The sequence below is a fragment of the Rana temporaria genome, chromosome 12 (genome assembly GCF_905171775.1).
Source record: "Rana temporaria chromosome 12, aRanTem1.1, whole genome shotgun sequence".
NCBI classification, from domain to species: Eukaryota; Metazoa; Chordata; class Amphibia; order Anura; family Ranidae; genus Rana; species Rana temporaria.
The window spans coordinates 115,711,849-115,733,808 of record NC_053500.1 but is presented as its reverse complement, the minus strand read 5'-3'; the positions used below and the strand labels follow the sequence as shown (position 1 = coordinate 115,733,808).

The window sequence follows — 21,960 nt, the reverse complement described above, 5'->3', positions numbered from 1 at the left end:
CTTACCTGCAGGAGAAGCCTGAGATGTCCCTGTCTTCCTCGCGAGTAGCGGCCATTCTTCACCCCTCTTTCTTCCGGGGCCGCGAACTCTGGCTCTGTGAGTGGCCGGAGTCACATGACGTCACTCCCGCGCTCACCCTCCACTTATGGCATGACCCGAGTTAGAAAGGGCACAGTGTGCCCTTTATAACTGGCGCAGAACAAATGGCCATACGGCGATTTGCAAATATCTCCTAGACCATGCAGGTCTGGGAGATATTTCTTGCACCTACAGATAAGGCTTAATCTAGGCTTACCTGTAGGTTAAAGTGGTTGTAAAGCGTTTACAACCACTTTAATTTCAGATGGATACTGGCGGTTGAGTGGCACACAAACTTCATATATCTTTAGGCTGGCCATACATTACACAAGTTTCTTGTACAGTTTTCCTTTAGATTGACCAAAACCATATATGAAACCTAAAAACTTTCAATTTTTATGCAGTCAGGCAGGCCCTTGCACTACATAGTTGAAAGTAAACCTAAATTAGAATAAGAAATGTGTATAATGTATGGCCAGCCTACTTTGTATTGTTATCTGTACTTGAGGTTACTACTGCCTGCTATGGCCATTACATTTGAGCTTTTTGTTATGTCACAAAAGTTTTTAACTTATTCTTGCTGATACTGCCAGTAAAGGTAGGTAATTCTGATCTTTGGAGCCCGGAAAGATACGAGAAGCCAGCAGATGGTTCAACCCACTTAATTCCTAACCAAATTATCAAAAGTTAGTGGATTAACCCTTTAATGCTTTGCTGTGCTTTGCCCATGCAGCTGCCAGTAGCTATGCATAAAACCATTGTATAGGTTTTGAGTCATTTCAGTTGACACACAGGGCTGAATATTTTCTTCCCATCCCTATATGACAGTGTTGGGCCATTCGCCAAGCACTATGCTGTCACTTGTGAGAAAGATCTGCATGTTCACAGACCTGATTTGAACAGAAAAAAAAGGTCAACAAATGGGCATTATCTAGGCCTCCCTGTTTTTAGTGAGTTTGCACATACAATGTTGTAGGTGAAATACAAACAATGGGTCTCCTTCAGGGCATATAATAAAATAACCATGTGGCTCTGCAGAAGTGGCACCAAATATGTGAGACCATGAAAACATATGGACTGTATGGTCTTTACTTGGCTTTCAGAAATAAATAGGCATTGTCTATGCCTCCCTGATATTGGTGAGTATGCACACAATTGTGTAGGTGAAATACAAACAATGGGAGTCTCCTTCAGGCTGTAAAATAAGAGATTCTGTAGATCAAGTGCCCCCAATTATGTTAGACACAGAAAAAAACTTGGTTTGTGTGATATGTACTTGGCCCTCAGAAATTATGTTGGGATTTACAATGTGCTTTCTTAAAAGTGCATCTATTAATTGGGAAGAGGAAGAACCCCCCAAGATTGGGACTTTTAGGGAACAACAAATAATATATGAATAAAGATTTATTAAGTTCTACAAAATTACAATATTAAAAACATTGATGATGTAAAAATACGTGGGTGACCCTGAGAAGTCCAGAAGGTCCGACGCGTTTCTGGATGCTGTTCGTCCCTTCGTCAGGGGTTAGTATCCAGACCAGGGTCACACTGTACAATATAAATAAAATAAAAATAATTTTAAAACAAGCTATACATATCAATATTAATTGTCTGCACAAAACGGTCAACAGAGACATAACAATCACACAGTGCAAAAATCATACCCAATCACATTGTAACGGTCACCACCGTTTACGACCTTCCACACCATCCACGACAGCTTATCGACACTCCAACCAACAGGACCCGACTCATAAGAATTCCCCCCAGACACGAGACACACAGCTCTGTGCTTCTGGTTTCAAATGTAAAGATACTTTAATGGTTTCTTCTCAGCTTTTTATACAGTACCAGGCATTAAAGTTTTAGGGAACAACAAATAATATATGAATAAAGATTTATTAAGTTCTACAAAATTACAATATTAAAAACATTGATGATGTAAAAATACGTGGGTGACCCTGAGAAGTCCAGAAGGTCCGACGCGTTTCTGGATGCTGTTCGTCCCTTCGTCAGGGGTTAGTATCCAGACCAGGGTCACACTGTACAATATAAATAAAATAAAAATAATTTTAAACAAGCTATACATATCAATATTAATTGTCTGCACAAAACGGTCAACAGAGACATAACAATCACACAGTGCAAAAATCATACCCAATCACATTGTAACGGTCACCACCGTTTACGACCTTCCACACCATCCACGACAGCTTATCGACACTCCAACCAACAGGACCCGACTCATAAGAATTCCCCCCAGACACGAGACACACAGCTCTGTGCTTCTGGTTTCAAATGTAAAGATACTTTAATGGTTTCTTCTCAGCTTTTTATACAGTACCAGGCATTAAAGCAACAATGAGATCTCCACCCCCCTAATCACACACTAAGGCTAATTACTTAAACATTCTAGACAGGTTGGCACCTGCCTATAATTATCATGTCTAATCACTGCACATTCCTTAATTAACAGCATAACAAACAAACCCATCACACATTGAGTTTCCTAGGCAGACGTTTCGTCTCCGCATGCAGCTTGACACCTATTCACACCTCTGAGCATCAATAGGTTTTAGACAGTGTTATCACACAATTAAAGGCCTTTCAAAAGCTAGCCTTATTTAACATATTAACAGTCTTCACAGAGAGATGAGTCACTATTGACTGGTTGGGGTCACAATTAACCAACATCTTGCAGTGTCTCAAAATCCTGCAATACGAACTATCAGTGATGTCCCATCTAATGTAATACATGAATTATGATTCACTTGCCACCCCATGCCCAAAGGGCACAGAGTGGACTCAGACCCAAGAGTTATCAGTGACGCTGACACAGGAGTATCCTCCATCCTCACAAAGTCTTTGGGTGTCACGGGTCATTCCGTTACACACATCATCATGAAAATTTGTGATTGGACCGGCGGTAACTCCTGTGTCCTAGTGGCGCAGGAAATACTTCCGTGTCGCTACTTCTGATGGTTCGCCGGTTCAACCACTAATTTTCATGATGATGTGAGTGATTGGGTATAATTTTTGCACTGTGTGATTGTTTTGTTTTTTCTGTTGACCATTTTGTGCAGACGATTAATATTGATATGTATAGTTTGTTTAAATTGATTTTTATTTAATTTATATTGTACAGTGTGACCCTGGTCTGGATACTAGCTCCGGGCGAAGGGACGGACAGCGTCCCAAAACGCCTTCTGGACTTCCTCTTGGGCACCCAAGTATTTTTACATCATCAATGTTTTTAATATTGTAATTTTGTATATTTTATATAACTTGTTTAATCTTTATTCATATATTATTTGTTGTTGCCTTAAAAGTCCCAACCTTGGGGGGTTCTTCCTCTTAACAATTGACTTTAGGGATGTTGTCGGCTATATACGTCTTTGATGTTCATTCTTGTATTCTTATTAAATATTAATAAACAATGACATCTGCTGTGCATTCATTTCTGCAGGTTCTGCTGATCCCTCCATTTACTTAGACCCAATAACGGAAGAACGTGCAGCAAGAACTTTGTATCGAATAGAACTTCTTCGCAAAGTTCGAGAACAGGTTCTGAGGCACCCACAGCTTAATGAGCGGCTTAAACTATGTAGGCCTAGCCTTTACCTTCCTGTGTGGTGGGAATGTGGTAAACACGATAGAGACCTTCTAATAGGCACGGCCAAGCATGGGCTAAGCCGTACGGATTACTACATCATGAATGATACTCAGCTGTCTTTTTTGGATGCCTATAGGAATTACTCTCAGCATAAGAGAAGCGGCAGCGAAAATATGTGTTGCCATTACCAGATGGGCTCCAAGATGTATGAACCTGCTACTTGCCTCTTGGAGAGGACATTTGATTCTACAAAGGTGGAGACTGAAAATGAGATTAAAATTGAAGCTGTGGAAGAGCCCATCGCAAGGCCTGACTGCAGTCCTAAAAATGGTGGCAATTTCTCCTCCCGAGTTGGCGAGATGATGACCAACAATCACGATGAGTGCTCTTTGCCTGATGCGCTCATCTGCATGATGTATGACAAGAAATCTTGCAACAGCTCTCTTCTTCAAGCCAGCACTAGTGAACAGAGCTCCCTTGCTCAGGAACGTTTTCTAGGCTTAGAGGAAAAGTCTGAGCCAAATGACTACTCTCTCAATAAGACCAAGGTGGACAACCTATCACAAAGTGAGGAGCCTGTTTCTAGAGACTGTTTCCTGGGAACCAGTGAACAGGAGGATCCTTTGGAAGTCCAAGAAAGCAACCTGGGCAAACCATTTAACAGCAGCGAAAACCATATCAGCTTGTCGGTAGAGGAGGATGAACAGCCAAGTATTGGGCAGAGGGGCACAAAAACTTTAAATGATAATCATTTTTGTACTGATCTCGGCCAAACTGCTGAGCAGTCCCTGGGCCTGGATCTGGAGTTTTTGGACAAAACATTTGTACATTCAACTCTGAGCCCCAGTCTCAATGAGGACAAAGATTGCATATTGAGAGACGGTCCCGACAGTCCAAACTGCAGCCATCTTCCAGTCGAAGAAAAAGAGGAATGGGGAGCCGAGCTGCAAGAAATTAAAGATGACCCCATTGTAAAATGGCAGAAGGAACTAGATGACATGAAGGATCTTGCTTTGGAAGAAACTTCTGAAGAGCACAAAGTAAAGGACTTGAGTGTTCATGGTGAGGTCTTGGAGCTAGACCAGGATTGTGTTGTTCATCCCTTGGACAGCAAAGACTCCTTGGAGTTGGGACACAAAACGAGTCAAATGCTTTCTGGCCTCCTAAAGCAAAGCACTGAGGAGTTGAGAGCTAAAGTCTCAGATGAAAAACTGGCTGAGGGATCCCCATCTACTTCTGATGGAAAATTAAAAATGGAAGACTGTGAAGTTAAGAAGGAGAATGTGGAGGAGGAATGCACTTGTAAAGGTAAGTAATCGGCAAAGACTTAACTTTTTACAAAATTGTGTGTTATGAATGGGGACATGATTTAATCACATAACGCATTAATATTTTTTTGTAAGTGTTATGTGTTTTATGTTTTGGGCTTAGTCATGACTGCTCTGTAGTATTAAAAAAATGAACATAGTGTGGCACTCGAGGCAGAAATGGGGCACAGATTCGTACAGCTCTGTTTTTATTAATACGTCATTAACCACTTAAGGACCGCCTCATGTAAATATACATCAGCAGAATGGCACGTCCTCTGCTTGACCCCCCCCCCCGGTACATGCGGCGGTCGGTAAGCCTCAGGGAGCGATCCGGGACGACTCAAGAACAGGGAGAGCCATATGTAAACACGGCTTCCCCGTGCTTCACTATGGCGGCGCATCGATCGAGTGATCCCTTTTATTAGGGAGACTCGATCGATGATGTCAGTCCTACAGCCACACCCCCCTACAGTTGTAAACGCACACAAAGTGAACCCTAAATGTTACAGCGCCCCCTGTGGTTAACTCCCAAACTGCAACTGTCATTTTCACAATAAACAATGCAATTTAAATGTAGAAAGTTTTGAAGAATGTATCATTACAGTTATCATTTTTGGTAAGATCGGAGTTTGTAATTTAGACACGCTGGAGCTTTTATTGCTGGTTTAAAGCAAACCTGTTGCCTTTCCCTGGTTGGACATAGGAAATATGTTAACGCATGAGAATTGAATCTTGAACTTCGGTCTTGCAAGTCAACATTGCCAAACACTGTACAACCAGGCTGCTCCCAATATGTTATGAAATCTTGTACCTTCTAAGTTGCACTATTATGAAGTTAAAGAATAAAAGTGGGAAAAAAATAGAGACCGAGGGAAGTTTCATTAAATTTGGGCTCTAAAGCCTTGTGATGCCAGTCCTCCCACTGCTGTTCTGCCAGTATGTCAGAAAATTTCCAATAGATCAATATAAAGTATGCTTTTGCCTGGCACAACTATTGCATTGGGCCATTTAAATATTATGTAAATTTAAATTCTTAAAATATATATTTTTTTCTTCCCTTTTTTATTTATTTATTGTTTTGTTATTGATAATTTGGAGATTTTTTTAAAATGAGAGATTTACAATATATAGTTTGTAGAATTAGTGTTCGTGTTTTGATGTATGTTTGTATGTTGTAAAACTGTAAAAAAAAATAAAAATTAAAGTTAAGAAAGGGGGAAAAAAAATCTTAAAATATATACAGTGCTGTGAAAAAGTATTTGCCTCCTTCCTGATTTATTTTTTGCATATTTGTAACTCTTAAATTCAGATTATTAAACAAAGTTTAATATTATACAAAGATAACCTGAGTAAATCTAAAATGCAGTTTTTTAAATGATGATTTCACTTATTAAGGGAAAAAAGCTGTCAAAACCTGCCTATGTGAAAAAATAATTGCCCCCTTGCTAAATCATGAATGAACTGTGATTACATTTCACTTGCCACACCCAGGCCTGATTACTGCCAGTGCTGCTAAATGAAAAAAAATCACTTAAATAGAAGTTGTCTGAGAAAGTGAAGCACGCTAAGGGATCTCAAAAAGTAATGTATTATGCAGCAATCTAAATTCGAGAACAGATGAGAAACAAAGCAATTGACATGTATCAGTCTGGAAAGTGTTACAAAGCCATTTCTAAGGCTTTGGGGATCCAGCAAACCATGGTGAGAGCCATTTCCCACAAATGCAACACAACGACAACTCATCCAGGAGGTCATAAAAGAACCCAGAAAAACATCTAAAGAACGCAGGCCTCACTTCCCTCAGTTAAGATCAGTGTTCATGATTCAGCAATAAGAAAGAGACTGGAGAAAAATGCCATCCATGGGAGAGTTCCACGGCGAAAGCCACTGTTGACCAAAAGACCACAAAGGCTCGTCTCACATTTGCCAACAAAAATCTTGATTATCCCCAAGACTTTTGGGCAAATATTCTGTGGAATTATGAGAAAAAAGTTGAACTTTGGAAGGTGTGCTTCCCGTTACATCTGGTGTAAAACTAATACCACATTTGATAAAAAGAACATCATACCAACAGTCAAACGTGGTAGTAGTGTGATGGTCTGGGGCTACTTCACAGCTTCAGGACCTGGATGACTTGCCATAATTGATGGAACCATGAACTCTGCGCTCTGCCAGAAAATCCTGAAAGACAATGGCCATCAATTCATCACCTTAAGCTCAAGCGCACTTGGGTTATGCAGCAGGACAATGATCCGAAACACAGCAGCAGGTCCACCTCTGAATGGCTCAAAAAAAAAGGTTTTTTTTTGGAGTGGCCTAGTCAAAGTCCAGACTTAAATCTGATTGAGATGCTGTGGCATGACCTTAAACAGGTCATTCATGCTGGAAACCCCTTCAATGTGGCTTAATTAGAACAATTCTGCAAAAGGGTGGGCCAAAATTCCTTCACAGCAATGTGAAAGACTTCTTGCCAGTTATTGCAAATGCTTGATTGCAGATTTTGCTGCCAGGGGTAGCACAACGAGTTATTAGGCTTAGGGGGCAATTACCTTTTCTCATAGGCCCAAGCAGGTTTGGACAGCTTTTTTCCCTTAATAAATCAAACCATCAACTGCATTTTCTATCTTTGTGCAATATTAAAATTTGTTTGCTCTGACTCAGTGACAAATATGCAAAAAATAAAATCAGGAATGGGGCAAATACCTTTTCATATTACTGTACGTCTTAACATGAAAAGATCTTAAGACTTTAATTCGAGACTTTACTGGTACAGTGAGCATATATAGTATAACCGACTACATAAATATAACAAATGGCATAATTTTCTTTTCAATACATTTTACAACAATTTTAAGCACAATACAAGAAACTTATACTTGAACATTATCAGGTAAGCGTCAAAACAAGGATGCATTAACCAAAATGATCAGAGGCCCTGACCGACTGACTGTACAGAATAAACTGCTACAAAAAGTTTCAGGCCTAGCAATCCAGGTCTACTTGTTGGCATGACCATTTTCCTAAGGCTATAAGCCCGTAGGTTTTGACGACTTGGCGCCCAAAAATTTCAACAAATAATTATTAACATGTGACATTAACCAAACCAAAAATAAAGTGAGAAATTAAAAAGAGAAAAGCAAAAAGTAGAAGTTCAGAATAGAGTAGTCCAGGCCTCTCCTCGCAAGGTGACCCAGTGTCTAGGGAGCTTGGAGATATGCAATTCAGGGGTTCCAAACGCTCTCAAATCTAGCTTGTTTCTGCGAATGCTGGACAATTTTTCATTAATAATCCAGGATATTTTGTTTCCCCGATATGACATCAATAACAGTCCATTTACATGCTCGTGCTATGGTTATTTTAGCTCAAAAAGCATAATTTTATCATTGCAAAAAAAATGATTTTTTTTTTTCTTTCTATATTTTGTGACATTTAAATCATGTTAATCATGTTAAATCATGTTAAAAAATCGAAATCGAAAATGAATACTGAGCTGAAACTTGATATTCTAAATCACCATAATTGGAGCTATACGTTTTAACATGTTTTATGCAATTGTAAAATAATCGTTTTTAAAACATTTTTAATTTGCAGCTTTCATAAATTGTTGGTAATCCTGTCATCAAGGTCCTTTTTAACCATTTGGCGCAAATTGCTGTCATTGTACATCGGTATTATTACGCTTAATATCAGAGTTATGGCAGCAGATGCCATAACTCGGGTATTTTCAACAATGGCGAGCAGCTGGCTTTCAGATAAGTGATCTCTGTGGCGGTTTTCCACGTTTCACCTGAGCCGTCTGTAGCAGCGGAGACATACGCGTCCTTTTAACCTGACAAACATGGAGCCGAGTGAGGGAAAGATGGCCCCCGCTTGGCTCCATAACATTGAATGGCGTAAGTGACGTCTCACGTCACTTTCACCCAATGGTCTTAACCGCTAATGGCAGACTGTCGTCGTTATACGTCGGCTGTTTGAAGAGGGATATCATTGTTATGGCAGCAGCTAGCTATCAACTTCTTCAGCGGGTGCTCTTCTTTCAGATAAAAGTGGTCTCTGCGGCGGTTTCACCACAAGATCACTTTTTTCGGTGGCGGGAGCCCCCTCCTGCCGTGCTCTGGTGCCCTCCGCCACTTATCGGAGCTGCCGGCAGTGGCAGAGGCAATCATGTCCGCTCCCATGTGTGGTATAGATCTGAATGAGGGGAAGGTGGCCCCCACCCGGCTCCCTACCATTGCAGGGCGGAAGCGATGTCAAAACGTCTCTTCCGCCCATAGCTCTTTTTTATATTTTTTTTGTAAATATGATATCTGAGGTCTTTTAACGCCAGATATTTTATTTAAGAGGTCCTGTCATGCTTTTTTTTTGTATTGCAAGGGATGTTTACATTCCTTGTAATAGGAATAAAAGAGACAGTGTTTTTTTGTTTTTTTTTGTGTGTGTAAAAATAAAAGGTAAAATAAATTAGAAAAAATAAATAAATTTTTTAACGCGCCCCGTCCCACCGAGCTTGCGTGCAGAAGCGAACACATACGAAAACGGTGTTCAAACCACACCTGTGAGGTATCACCGCGATTGGTAGAGCGAGAGCAAATAATTCTAGCCCTAGACCGCCTCTAACTCAAAACATGCAACCGGTAGAATATTTTTTTAAATGTTGCATATGAAGATTTTTAAGGGTAAAAGTTTGTCGCCAATAAAAGGAGTTTGGGAGGATCGAGTTAGGCCAAATAGTCAATAAAGGAAAAACAAGTAGAGATAAACCTTTGGATGTTTGTATTAAGGTATGTTGAAATGCTATGGGCATATAACCGATTAACAACAAGGGTGGGGTGGGGGGGGGGTTTAGATCATCTATGACATGCCCAAATGGTAGCAGTGGTGGAGATTTAGAACCCTTATATAGAGGAGTGTCAAAGAACACAAGCTCTGGAAGACTGCAGGGTGGGTGGTGTGGGCATGTTTGGGGCAGGCCTGTCTAGGAATCCGAGCCAGGAGCAGGCATAGGCAGAGGGTAGGGGGAGAGCAGGCTAATCTCATATTGTGAAAAGGGGGAAATACTGCGCTGATCTAAAATATCAAGTGAGCAGCCACACAAGCAATATGACAAAAATTGAAAATACAATAGTGGAAAAATATGCAGCGCTAAAAATTCTTATAAAGAACAAATTATGCATCAATGTGATGATAACACAATAACCTGTGAATAAGTGTCCATTTGAAACAACCAACACAAAAAGAAAACACAAAGAAAAGAGTCCATCAATAGGGGGTGTATGACCACATCCTCATCTTTGGAAAAACTTTCTGCACGGTAGAATCAGAAATAGATGGAATACTCTTACCAGATGACACGGATCTGCTTGTCAGCGACAACAGATCACAAAGGCATGTAAGGGATCGGCTCGGCTCTGCTCGGCTGGATGATGGTACAGTGGTAGACTCACCACGGGGTATCCTGTTGGATGGCTGTAAGCCTGGACTGGAACCTCACCATAGGTGTACTCGCTCCAACTCGAATCCGTGGACAGGAACAGAGGGTCCGATTCTTTAAACGCCAACTGGTGATACGAACAGTGGTGTCCACTGATGCAAGGTGCACACTGGTATGGAGTTTTGAAAAAACTTTGCATCCAAGCAAGTCATGCAGGGAAGAGAAAGAAAACAATGCTCCGGATGGTGCAGGTAAAAGAGGGTAGGTTTTATTGAAATAAAACCAATAACATGAAAGTGATCACTTCAGTATAAAATTGAATAAAAGCAATATGGAGTGCAGGTATAGCAAGCCCGACGCGTTTCGTCTTCACCACATATTCTGTCCAGTCCAGGCAAATTAAAGAAATACTTGCAAAACACTGGGGTGTTCTAAGAAATGACAGAGTTTTGGGTCCGGTCATACCAGATAGGGCGGGCGTTATTTTTAGGGGGGCCAGATCCATTCAAGGACAGATAGCCCCGAATGTTATTGATGCCCCGAAACAGGTCACCTTTTTTCAGGACTGCAAGGCTTTTTTCCCCTGCCGCAGGTGTAATGTGTGTCTGCACAACACAAGCGGCAGACGGAAAAGTGAAACTTTCCAGTCTACGACCACCTCTAAAATATACCAGATGAAACATTTCACGACATGTGCCACCCGATACGTTGTTTACCTTTTAACTTGCCCTTGCAAGAAACAATATATCGGGAGGACTATTAGAACCTTTACAGTTCGAGTGAATGAGCACATAGCTAACATCCATAGCTAACCATAGTGTTCCACGACACTATTTACAATATCATGACAAAAATCCCCATGGGACTCAGTTTTTGGTTATTGATCGTTTTGTACCCCACTGGAGAGGTGAATCCCGCATACGGGGTGTATCGCAGTTAGAAACATACTGGATACATGAACTACGCACATACCAACCATTCGGTATGAACGTAGAATGGGATATAAATTCATTCATAAACAAGGCCTAATCTTATTAAGGTTTGAGTTATTTTAATTTATTTTTGTCTTTTTTGTGTTTTGCAAACCACAGAGTTTATAAAAAAATATTTTTAGTTTAACTGTGATCCTTAATAGATCCAGCAACTATTTTCTGATTCACATTTTTATATGTTTTACATTTTTGAGAGATGTATAGTTATAGCCCATAGATATACATATTTTCTGCACTTTATCACACATGTTTTTTGTGTAAAAGGTCCTGGGGTTGTGCTGCCCTTTTTTCCCCCCTTGAGGGCGACATTTCCCCCTTTTTCACGCTCTATTCCCCATGCACGTTTTACTTTAATATAGGAGCACGCAGGGATGATCATTTTATTGGCCGCATGTATGAGCGTAGAAGGTTTCACTTTATCGCTCATATGTTAAGTGTCTGGCAGCTTTGCCAGTACATTTAAATTAATACCCTGATGGACATGGTTGCGCGGCGCTTTTCTGTTAGATCCACACGTCAGAAGAGCCGCGCTCCCATTGGCCATCGAATGCCATGTGTTTAGTGGTGCCGCGTTCCTATTGGCCACTGAGCGCCGTGTGCTTTCCCGTCGCGCGATGACGTCACGCGCGGCGTGAATCCGCACATGGGCGTTGCGCTCCAGGGTGGTTCTGGGATGTCTGGGGACGCCAGGCTAGCGCTGCAAGGAAGATCGAGCGGCGCACTGGCCTGTGTCCCCAGACAGGACATTGGTCAACACTTCCTGCATTTGCTGCAGGTTAGCCTGGATCCATGGGAGGATCCAATATGTACCGATTCAACAGGAAGGTGGAGAGTATCCATTGCAGCCCAGATACAGGTGGCAAACATCCCTCCCCACTTTTCACTTCCCCCTTCTTTTTGTTCATTCAAAATAATCACCGATATGAGTCCATGAGCTTAATACAGGTTGCATAATGAATTCATGAGTTTAACACAGGTTGCACAATGGGAATGGTGTAATATCTGTTTTCCTTTTTTGTAACTGTATGTTTTTTAGATAAGGTTTTGTTTACTCATTTCCTGTCTTTCTAAAAGCTGATTGATGATTGGTAACCATTTGGGTCAGGAGTACTGCCGGATCCGATTGGTTAATTACCGAGCTTACCTGATTGGTCCGCCCACTCGGTTTGACTAAGCAATTTTATTATATATATGTGGCAATATGGGGGTGAAGGTAGATGCCCCAGTTGAAGTCCACTTGGACGAAACGCGTCGGGCTTGCTATACCTGCACCCCATATTGCTTTTATTCAATTTTATACTGAAGTGATCACTTTCATGTTATTGGTTTTATTTCAATAAAACCTACCCTCTTTTACCTGCACCATCCGGAGCATTGTTTTCTTTCTCTTCCCTGCATGACTTGCTTGGATGCAAAGTTTTTTCAAAACTCCATACCAGTGTGCACCTTGCATCAGTGGACACCACTGTTCGTATCACCAGTTGGCGTTTAAAGAATCGGACCCTCTGTTCCTGTCCACGGATTCGAGTTGGAGCGAGTACACCTACGGTGAGGTTCCAGTCCAGGCTTACAGCCATCCAACAGGATACCCCGTGGTGAGTCTACCACTGTACCATCATCCAGCCGAGCAGAGCCGAGCCGATCCCTTACATGCCTTTGTGATCTGTTGTCGCTGACAAGCAGATCCGTGTCATCTGGTAAGAGTATTCCATCTATTTCTGATTCTACCGTGCAGAAAGTTTTTCCAAAGATGAGGATGTGGTCATACACCCCCTATTGATGGACTCTTTTCTTTGTGTTTTCTTTTTGTGTTGGTTGTTTCAAATGGACACTTATTCACAGGTTATTGTGTTATCATCACATTGATGCATAATTTGTTCTTTATAAGAATTTTTAGCGCTGCATATTTTTCCACTAATCTCATATTGAAAATGAATAGGTTACTAAAGTTATAAAAATTCTCGTAAGGCAGAATACGACTTTCATTGATGTATTGTATTGTTTTGTAATATATCTTTTAATCTGAGCGGTCTTGGTCACTCGATTATTATTAAAAAAAAAATACGGACAAATACTGTACTGATTAAACTAAAATCGTTCTTTCTGTTATCGTACAAGAAAAATTCCCAATGCTTGTTCCTTCAGATAATTTAGCATGAAAGGAAGTGGCTGAAGCAGGCTGCAGGAAATCGGCGGAGCTAAGATGAGGCAAAGCATGAAAAGTTTAGAAAACAAACCCAAAAGATAGGGATTGTTTATGGTGCATTGTCAAAGTTAGGATGTTCAACTACTTGAGCTCAATGAATGTTACATCCCTGTTTCTCCTTGCTCCCTCTACTCTTGAGTTTTCTTTTAAAAAAAATTCCATCCTATCTTTTGTAGACCTTCTTGATAAATATCCTGATGAAGAGGTAAAAAGCTGCTCGATATCCACTGCGAGGGAAGTGACGCAGGACTTCCATGATGGCCGAGCACCTACCATTGCTCAGCTTCTGCAGGAAAAAACCCTATATTCCTTCTCCGAGTGGCCAAAGGTGTTTAAGCCGAAGTTTACTCTCGTTTTCTCTGTTTTACCTTTCAGCAAATTCATATTATTGCGATATTACTTATGAGACATTATTCTTTTGTATCTATTGCTTGACATTTGAGTTTATTATTTATTTATTTGCATTTTAAATGTAGAAGTCTCAACTGGTTGCTAAATTGTAAACTATTTTAATTCGGTAATTAGTCTCTAAAGTAAGCATGATGATTTTTTTTTTTTTAAATGCAAAATTTAACGTTTTTGTTCAGTTTTAGTATTTTATAGTATATGTTTTTACAAGTCGTCCAACTTTCTTTAAAACTCAATATATAATAACCATGCGCTCTCGCTTTGTAGGATCGAGTGATTATTAACCGAATAGACAACATTTGCCACTCGGTTCTGAAGGGGAAGTGGCCATCCTCGAGCCAGCAGTTTGAAGCACAGTGCATGGTACCGTCGGTGTTACACAGCAATCCACCAGTAAGGAGCAACTACAGCACTTCAGAAGCACAAAATTACAGCAATGGCTCCCCCAGCTCACATGCACACAAGGCAAGTTTACTGTAAAAAGACTAAACACAACTAATAGGGGAGGCATTTAATGGCTAGACGCAGTTTGAAGTGTTATGCAGTTGATGAAATCTGGTTGTGGCAGTTTGGACAGTTTTCTGCTCTGTGGGTGCTATTATATCTGGAGGAGAAGAAAAAGCGCCTCTAAGTGTAGACAGTAATGCTACTTTACTGGCAGATAAAAGACCAGGGACAACTCGTATAAATAGGTGAAGAAAACCGAGATGTCGGTGCTGGATGTTTATCCTGGGGACCGCCAGGGTCCACTGCCGCATTGAGAAGACCACGTGGAAGTCATCCATGAGAAAGCCAAGATAGCACTGGAGTGCGACGTAGTCCGCAGCACGTATGTGATTACAACACCAGTATGAAGGAAATGCATTTCGTACCAGCCTGATGAAAGGGTGCGCTTGCCCAGGTTCGGCCATGATCCCTCCCTCCCGGTAACAAGATCACGTATCCGCTGAGGACCACGGCGCACTCCAACGCTATCTTGGCTTCTTCGTGGATGACTGCCACGCGGTCTTCCCAATGCGGCAGTGGACCCTGGCGGTCCCCAGGATAAACATCCGGGGCCGACATCCCAGTTTTCTACACACACGATGATACTTTTTAAATCCTACTCTGAGAGTTGCCCCTTGTCTTTTATCTGCCAATCAAGTAGCATTACGTTGTCTTCTTTTTCTTCTCCTTGCCTGTTTTTATAAATCCTGCTTCTGTTCTTATTAAAAGCTTGCCCTAGTGCTTGGATCCTGTAGGATCCTCCTAGAGACTTGGTGAATGTTATGGTTCATGGACACTTAATTTATTAAGACTATTATATGGATGGACTTGATTATTTTATACAAGGTCTAAGACACCCAGTGGCACCTATCATCTCTGCTCTGTTCATTTGCTATTATATCTGAAACCCCATATTTTATTAACCCAATGTTTTAAACCACAGTGAGCAAAAAGTCCTGTTGCTTACAAGTGGCCTGTGAAGGGTAAACCCTCTTTCATTTTCAAATGGCTTTTATTGAGCTGGAGGACACAGTGATTTTTAATGGTATAGTTTCCTTTTTATGAATATCTACTAGTGATTTATCTGTATAAATTATATAGTCACCAGACACAGCATTGTGAAATGAGGGGTATAAAAAAAATCCTGATGACAGCCAATCCGGTATCCTTCTTTTACTAGAACTTTGAAGAATTATCTGGATCATTACAGTATATAATATTTAGCAGTAAACTCAAATTTTTACATTACGTTAAAGTGGTTGTAAACCCTTTACAATCACTTTAACCTACAGGTAAGCCTAAATTAATTATATATGCGATCTATGATCCCACTGACTAGGTTTTCCATCACTTCCTTTTTTGGTATATGAATGGATGGGAAGTCTTGACAGTGGGGACAAAGACTGCACCAAGTGCTTTCGTTAATTATTACTGTTTGTGACAACCAACCTCCTTTTTAAGTGCAGTTGTAAAAAATAGTGGGCCAGATTCACATAAGAGATACGACGGCGTATCTGCTGATACGCCGTCGTATCTCTGTTTCTATCTATGCGACTGATTCATAGAATCAGTTATGCATAGATATGCCTAAGATCCGACAGGTGTAATTGTTTTACACTGTCGGATCTTAGGATGCAGTACCGCGGCCGCCGCTGGGGGGAGTTTGCGTCGTAAACCAGCGTCGGGTATGCAAATTAGGAGTTACGGCGGATCCACAACGGATTTTCACGTTCGCTACGTCGCCGCTAGTCTAGTTTCCCGTTTGCAAAGTTAGTCGTTTTTTTTTTGGTGCCCTAACTTTAGTCAGCAAGCGTATTGCTGTCTTAAGTATGGCCGTCGTTCCCGTGTCGAAATTCAAAATTTAACGTCATTTGCGTAAGCCGTCCGGGAATACGGAAGTACGCGCGTCGCCGTTCAAAAAAATGACGTCACGGTGCGCAAAGCACGGCGGGAGTTAAGAAACGGAGCATGCGCAGTAGGTCCGGCGCGGGAGCACCCTTATTTTAAATGGCACACGCCCATTTAAATTGGCCCGCCTTGCGCCGGAGGCCGCCGGCGTAGTTTTCATCGCAAGTGCTTGGTGAATCAGGCACTTGCGATGAAAAATTGCAGCGGTGTAACGTATCTAGGATACGCTACGCCGCCGCGATTCTACGTGAATCTGGCCCAGTGTTTACAATAAGGAAGGAGGGGGGGGGGGTGTAAGCAGAACTTCCAATTTTAGGTGAAGTTCCACTTTCAAGTAGAACTATAGGCAGAACTTTTATTAATTTTGAATAGAGTAAGGGAGGGTTATAACTAGGGTTGTCCAGATACCGATACCAGTATCGGTATCGGGACCGATACCGAGTATTTGCGGGAGTACTCGTACTCGTGCAAATACCCCCGATACCTAAATAGAATACTTTCCCCCCCCCCGCCGCTGCCGCCGCATCGCGCCGCCGCATCGAGGGACATGGCTAGAGGGACATTGCTGCATATGTGAGGGACATGGCTAGAGGGACATTGCTGCATATGTGAGGGACATGGCTGCATATGTGAGGGACATGGCTAGAGGGACATGGCTGCATATGTGAGGGACATGGCTAGAGGGACATTGCTGCATATGTGAGGGACATGGCTGCATATGTGAGGGACATGGCTAGAGGGACATGGCTGCATATGTGAGGGACATGGCTAGAGGGACATTGCTGCATATGTGAGGGACATGGCTAGAGGGACATTGCTGCATATGTGAGGGACATGGCTGCATATGTGAGGGACATGGCTGCATATGTGAGGGACATGGCTAGATATGTGAGGGACATGGCTGCATATGTGAGGGACATGGCTAGAGGAACATGGCTGCATATGTGAGGGACATGGCTAGAGGGACATGGCTGCATATGTGAGGGACATGGCTAGAGGGACATGACTGCATATGTGAGGGACATGGCTGCATATGTGAGGGACATGGCTGCATATGGGGGGGACATGGCTGCATTTGGGGACACATTTAAAAAAAGTATCGGTATTCGGTATCGGCGACTACTTGAAAAAAAGTATCGGTACTTGTACCCGGTCCTAAAAAAGTGGTATCGGGACAACCCTAGTTATAACCCCTGTAAGGTTTGTTTGCCATCTGTGTCTCATTGGGGATATTTACCTTTTGCTTCCTGTCCCATAGCCAAAACAGGTATTGAGAGGAAATCCCTGCAAACAAATGGAATCTGTTGGAAACCTCCAGGTCACCAGAACTAGTTTCCCCATTGGAAGATTTCCCATCTTTTAAAGACAACCCATACTTTGGGATTTTCTTGTACTTTCAATGGTAATGGTAAACAGGACAAATGGAGAGGGTGAATCTCCCTAATGGGGGCACAGACGGCCATAAAAAAATGACCGGTGTTCTAATCCCCCTCCACTACATCCAAAACTAACAAAAAAAGTTTTGCCTTTTAGTTATACTTTAAGTAACCCAGACTGCAAGCAAACAGCATGGGAATAATGGATGTCAAGTGTGTATACTTGTGAGTGCTAGAATCACAGCAGCAAAGGAGTGTTGTGCAGGTCTTATATTAAAGTTTAAAATCTTCTTTACCTTAATTCTTTACTTTTGCAGGAAGCGATAACTGCTCCAACATTTTGCAACGATGAACGTAAGCCTCGAAAAGCATTTGAGTTTGACGGTGAGCGGTCAGACATTAAGCCCCGGGTTTCCCAGCATCTCAATTCACTACATGGAAGGAGCTCCGCAGCTATTAATGGCTGGAGAGAGACTGCCATGGAGCTTTGCAGAGAACAATCTACAGCCAGCAGCTCAGCCTACTCCATCAACAGCAGTACGCCCAAGGTGGCAGGAATAGGCGGTCTGCAGAGCTCCCTGGGAATGGACTTGTCGGGAATCCTGCAGGCTGGTCTCATCCACCCTGTGACAGGGCAGATTGTAAATGGAAGCCTACGCAGAGAGGAATCTGCCCTCCGGAGAAGACGAGGAAGGAGAAAAAATGTTGAAGGGATGGACCTTGTGTTCCTAAAGGACAGGGGAATGCACGCAGGAATTGTGGTAAGACGACAAGTCGGCATTAACACATCCAGCAGGCTGAGAATAGTTTGCCTGTGATTGTCAATTTGGAGTATAAAAGATCTGTGGTAGAAATTGGGTCAGATAATCAGATCTACATCGAATAAATAATTATCTTTAAAAGGATGTAATATTTCTGTTTTTAATATATTGAGTTTTCAGAATAAACAAAACAAGCTCGAAATTTGCCCATGCAGGGGCGGAGCTAAACAGTCACATTGAAGAACAAGTACAAATAGGCAATGTATAATATTAAATCGGCAAAGGACTAGCCAAACCCAAAGAGGGCCAGTAGGAAAGTCAAAGCAAACATTGCCATTTTTTTTCCAAGCTGTCCCCTAAGGGGTAACAATCCCCAATGACAAGTCTCATCTGGTTAAAGAACAAAGAGGAAGAGAGCACAAAACAAGAGAGGAGCAAGAGGAAAAAAGGTATGACAGCTTCAGGACCGGCACGGACAACACCTATAAATGACCATAACTGGTCGGAGGTAAGGATGGGAAGCAGTGGCTTATCCAGGGTTCCTAGACTTTGAGAAACTTTGGGTGTGAATCATAAAGAATACTGGACATCTGTTGTCTGACCATGACAGCGGTCAAAAGGATGTAATAGTTCAATGGAAATTTTAATGGTGTTTGTCAGTTTTATTTAAATAATGTTTTATCTGTGGGTTTTTTCCCCCCTCCCTTTTATGTATGCAATCACTGTAACAATTTTAAAGGACCTCTTTCATGTACACCCAGGATGCGGGTACATATAAAAAAATTGGACCTCACCACAACAAAAAAAATTTGAAGGAGAAATACTTAAAAAAAAAACAAAAAAAAAAAAAACTATGCACTTTCCTTTAACATGTTATTGAAGTTACTTTTATGCATAAATCTGGCAGTGTGGTTACCTGAACCAGTTCCATTATAGCATGTCAGTGTTCTACATGCTGTGTCAATTGTAATGTTTCTGTTCTTAAACCTGGTTTGCTACCCCACAGGGAATGCGGGAAGATTCCAGCCAGCTGGGCTCTACGCACACAGAAGGCCCATCTCCCATACAGTCTGTCACTACAGCTTCTAAAATGCACTCCGAGAAAGTGATGCCCAACAAGAGCCTCCTGGAATGGCTGCGCCAGCAGTCAGACTGCACAATAGACATACCAACCTATGGAGGTGTAAGTTCATTAATTCTTTCCACTGTGTTGCTTCTTGAATCATCTGAAATTTGAGTAGAACTTCAAGAGCCCTTTTCACACTGAAGGCCGGGGGGGTAAAAACAGGCGGTTTATTCGTTTACACCCCTTCTGATTGTCCACATACAAGCAGACATGGCAAACGAATGGGACTTTACACATGCTGTGTCAAATTTAACTCAGCGTGCAGAGTTTGACTGGCAGCACTCCGTCAAATTTGTCCATTGAAGTCAATGGTGGCTAAACTGCCTCCGGTCTCCTGCCCTCCATCCTGACAGAGGGGGCGGGGGAGGATATGGAGGGGGATACAGAGCACGGAGAGGGGAGAGCAGAACAGAGGACAGCAGCGGCACGGAGGGGGAGAGCAGAACGGCAGCGGGACGGGGGGGGGGGACACGGAGCATGGAGGGGGAGAGCAGAATGGAGGACAGCAGCGGCACGGAGGGGGAGAGCAGAATGGAGGACAGCAGCGGCACGGAGGGGGAGAGCAGAATGGAGGACAGCAGTGGCACGGAGGGGGAGAGCAGAAAGGCAGCGGCATGGAGGGGGGGACACAGGAGCATGGAGGGAGAGAGCAGAACGGATGGGGGAACTGGAGGAGGATACAGGGAAAGTCAGGTATCGGTAAAGTATCTGAGCATTTTCCCCAAGTACAAGTACTCGGGGAAATGCTTGGTATCGATGCGGATACTAGTATCGGTATCGGAATAACCCTAATAATATGCTATACAAAAACAAACCTGAATTAATGATAATGTAAACATAAAATTGTATTCGTACAGTTAAAAGTGTAAGAACATTAAAAACATTTCATATCTTTCTGAATGTTTTTTATATTTTTTCATACAGTAGCGTCTATACAGGAGAAACTTGGTGGAGCAACGTGTTTCTTACATAAGATTGCTTAGTCGGAAACCATATGGTCCCGGGGAGCCAAAGGTTCTATTTGTACGCTCTACAAGTAAAATACCTACAAAGTGCTATTTTTTTTAGTGCATGACACCTAGACGCCATATATTTATCGGCCTTGGATCTATCTATATCTATTAGCAATGCCCATCTTTGCCGTCATCTGTAACCCCCCCCAAGCTTACTGGCTTAGCTAAGAAACTGGCTTGTCATATACTGTATGAATGGTGGCCAGATGTTTGATAGCTCTCCAATGGAAGAGATGAAAACCGCTGACACCAACAGAGCTCTATGCTAGGATCAAAGATGTGGAGATCATGGAATCGGCAAGCCTGGCTGATGAAGTAGATAGTCACGGAGTGGTTTGGGAAACTTGGCATTTTAGAAAAAAAACTCCACGAGGCTCTAAAGACCCTTTCCCGTTTTGAGATCTTGACTCTCTCTAAGCCCAGGGGTGACGATCTTTGCCTTTACAGCCTCTCTATCTTTCTTTCATTTGTTTCCTCTTTTTTTTTTTTTTTTCTCTCACCGATTTATTTATTTATTTTTTCCCCCAAATTAAACCAGTAGACATATGCTTTACCTACTTGGGTTTGAAGTTACTGAAAATGCCCCTTCCACGTACTTACCACAATGTTTTTACGCAACTATTTTGCGTGATCCTCCTGTAGTATATGCAATATATGGTAGCTGAACTTGGCTGCAGATTTAGAAGCGTAATTCGGTACTTCAGTGAATTTATTTGCGCACTCTGTCGGATTGCTATTGGAATCTTGCATGATTTCCAGTGTTATTTTACTTTTTTGTATTGGGAAAATTTTAAAACTTGACAAAATAAAATTGTCAATTATAAAAAATAAAAATAAAATTGTTTCATCAGGATCCACTTGCTATAATGTCAAAAATTTATGATATACAGGATCTGGAAGAAAATATTTTTTTTAATAAACGGATGACAGATCCATCGTATATCATATCTTGGGTATATATCCGTATATACCCAAAAACGTTTACTTGTATCAAAAATCAGTAAACTCTAAAAATATAATATCACAGAAGGGATTGTATGGAAAGGAATGGGGGGAAAAACATAAACTATTTAGGGCAGTTTAATTTTGTTTGTTTTTTTTCCCCCACGCCTCTGCATATAGTCCCTTCTGTGATATTACATTATAGAGTTATTGATATATGTAAATGTTTTTGGGTATATAAATATATTTGATGGATCTGTGCTCTGTTATATAGAAAATATTGTACTGTACATCACCTCTTTCTGACATA

The 21,960-nt window shown here is 41.7% G+C and overlaps 1 protein-coding gene across 1 annotated transcript in view; it reads left to right on the top strand.

Moving 5' to 3' along the window:
- Positions 1–21,960, top strand: part of CHD6 (chromodomain helicase DNA binding protein 6) — a 169,067-nt gene that overhangs the window by 143,713 nt on the left and 3,394 nt on the right. The window contains exons 31-35 of the mRNA XM_040330292.1: positions 3,545–4,999; positions 13,807–13,958; positions 14,306–14,503; positions 18,126–18,569; positions 19,576–19,752. Coding sequence (XP_040186226.1) covers positions 3,545–4,999; positions 13,807–13,958; positions 14,306–14,503; positions 18,126–18,569; positions 19,576–19,752 — 2,426 coding nt within the window. The remainder of the gene's footprint in view (positions 1–3,544; positions 5,000–13,806; positions 13,959–14,305; positions 14,504–18,125; positions 18,570–19,575; positions 19,753–21,960) is intronic.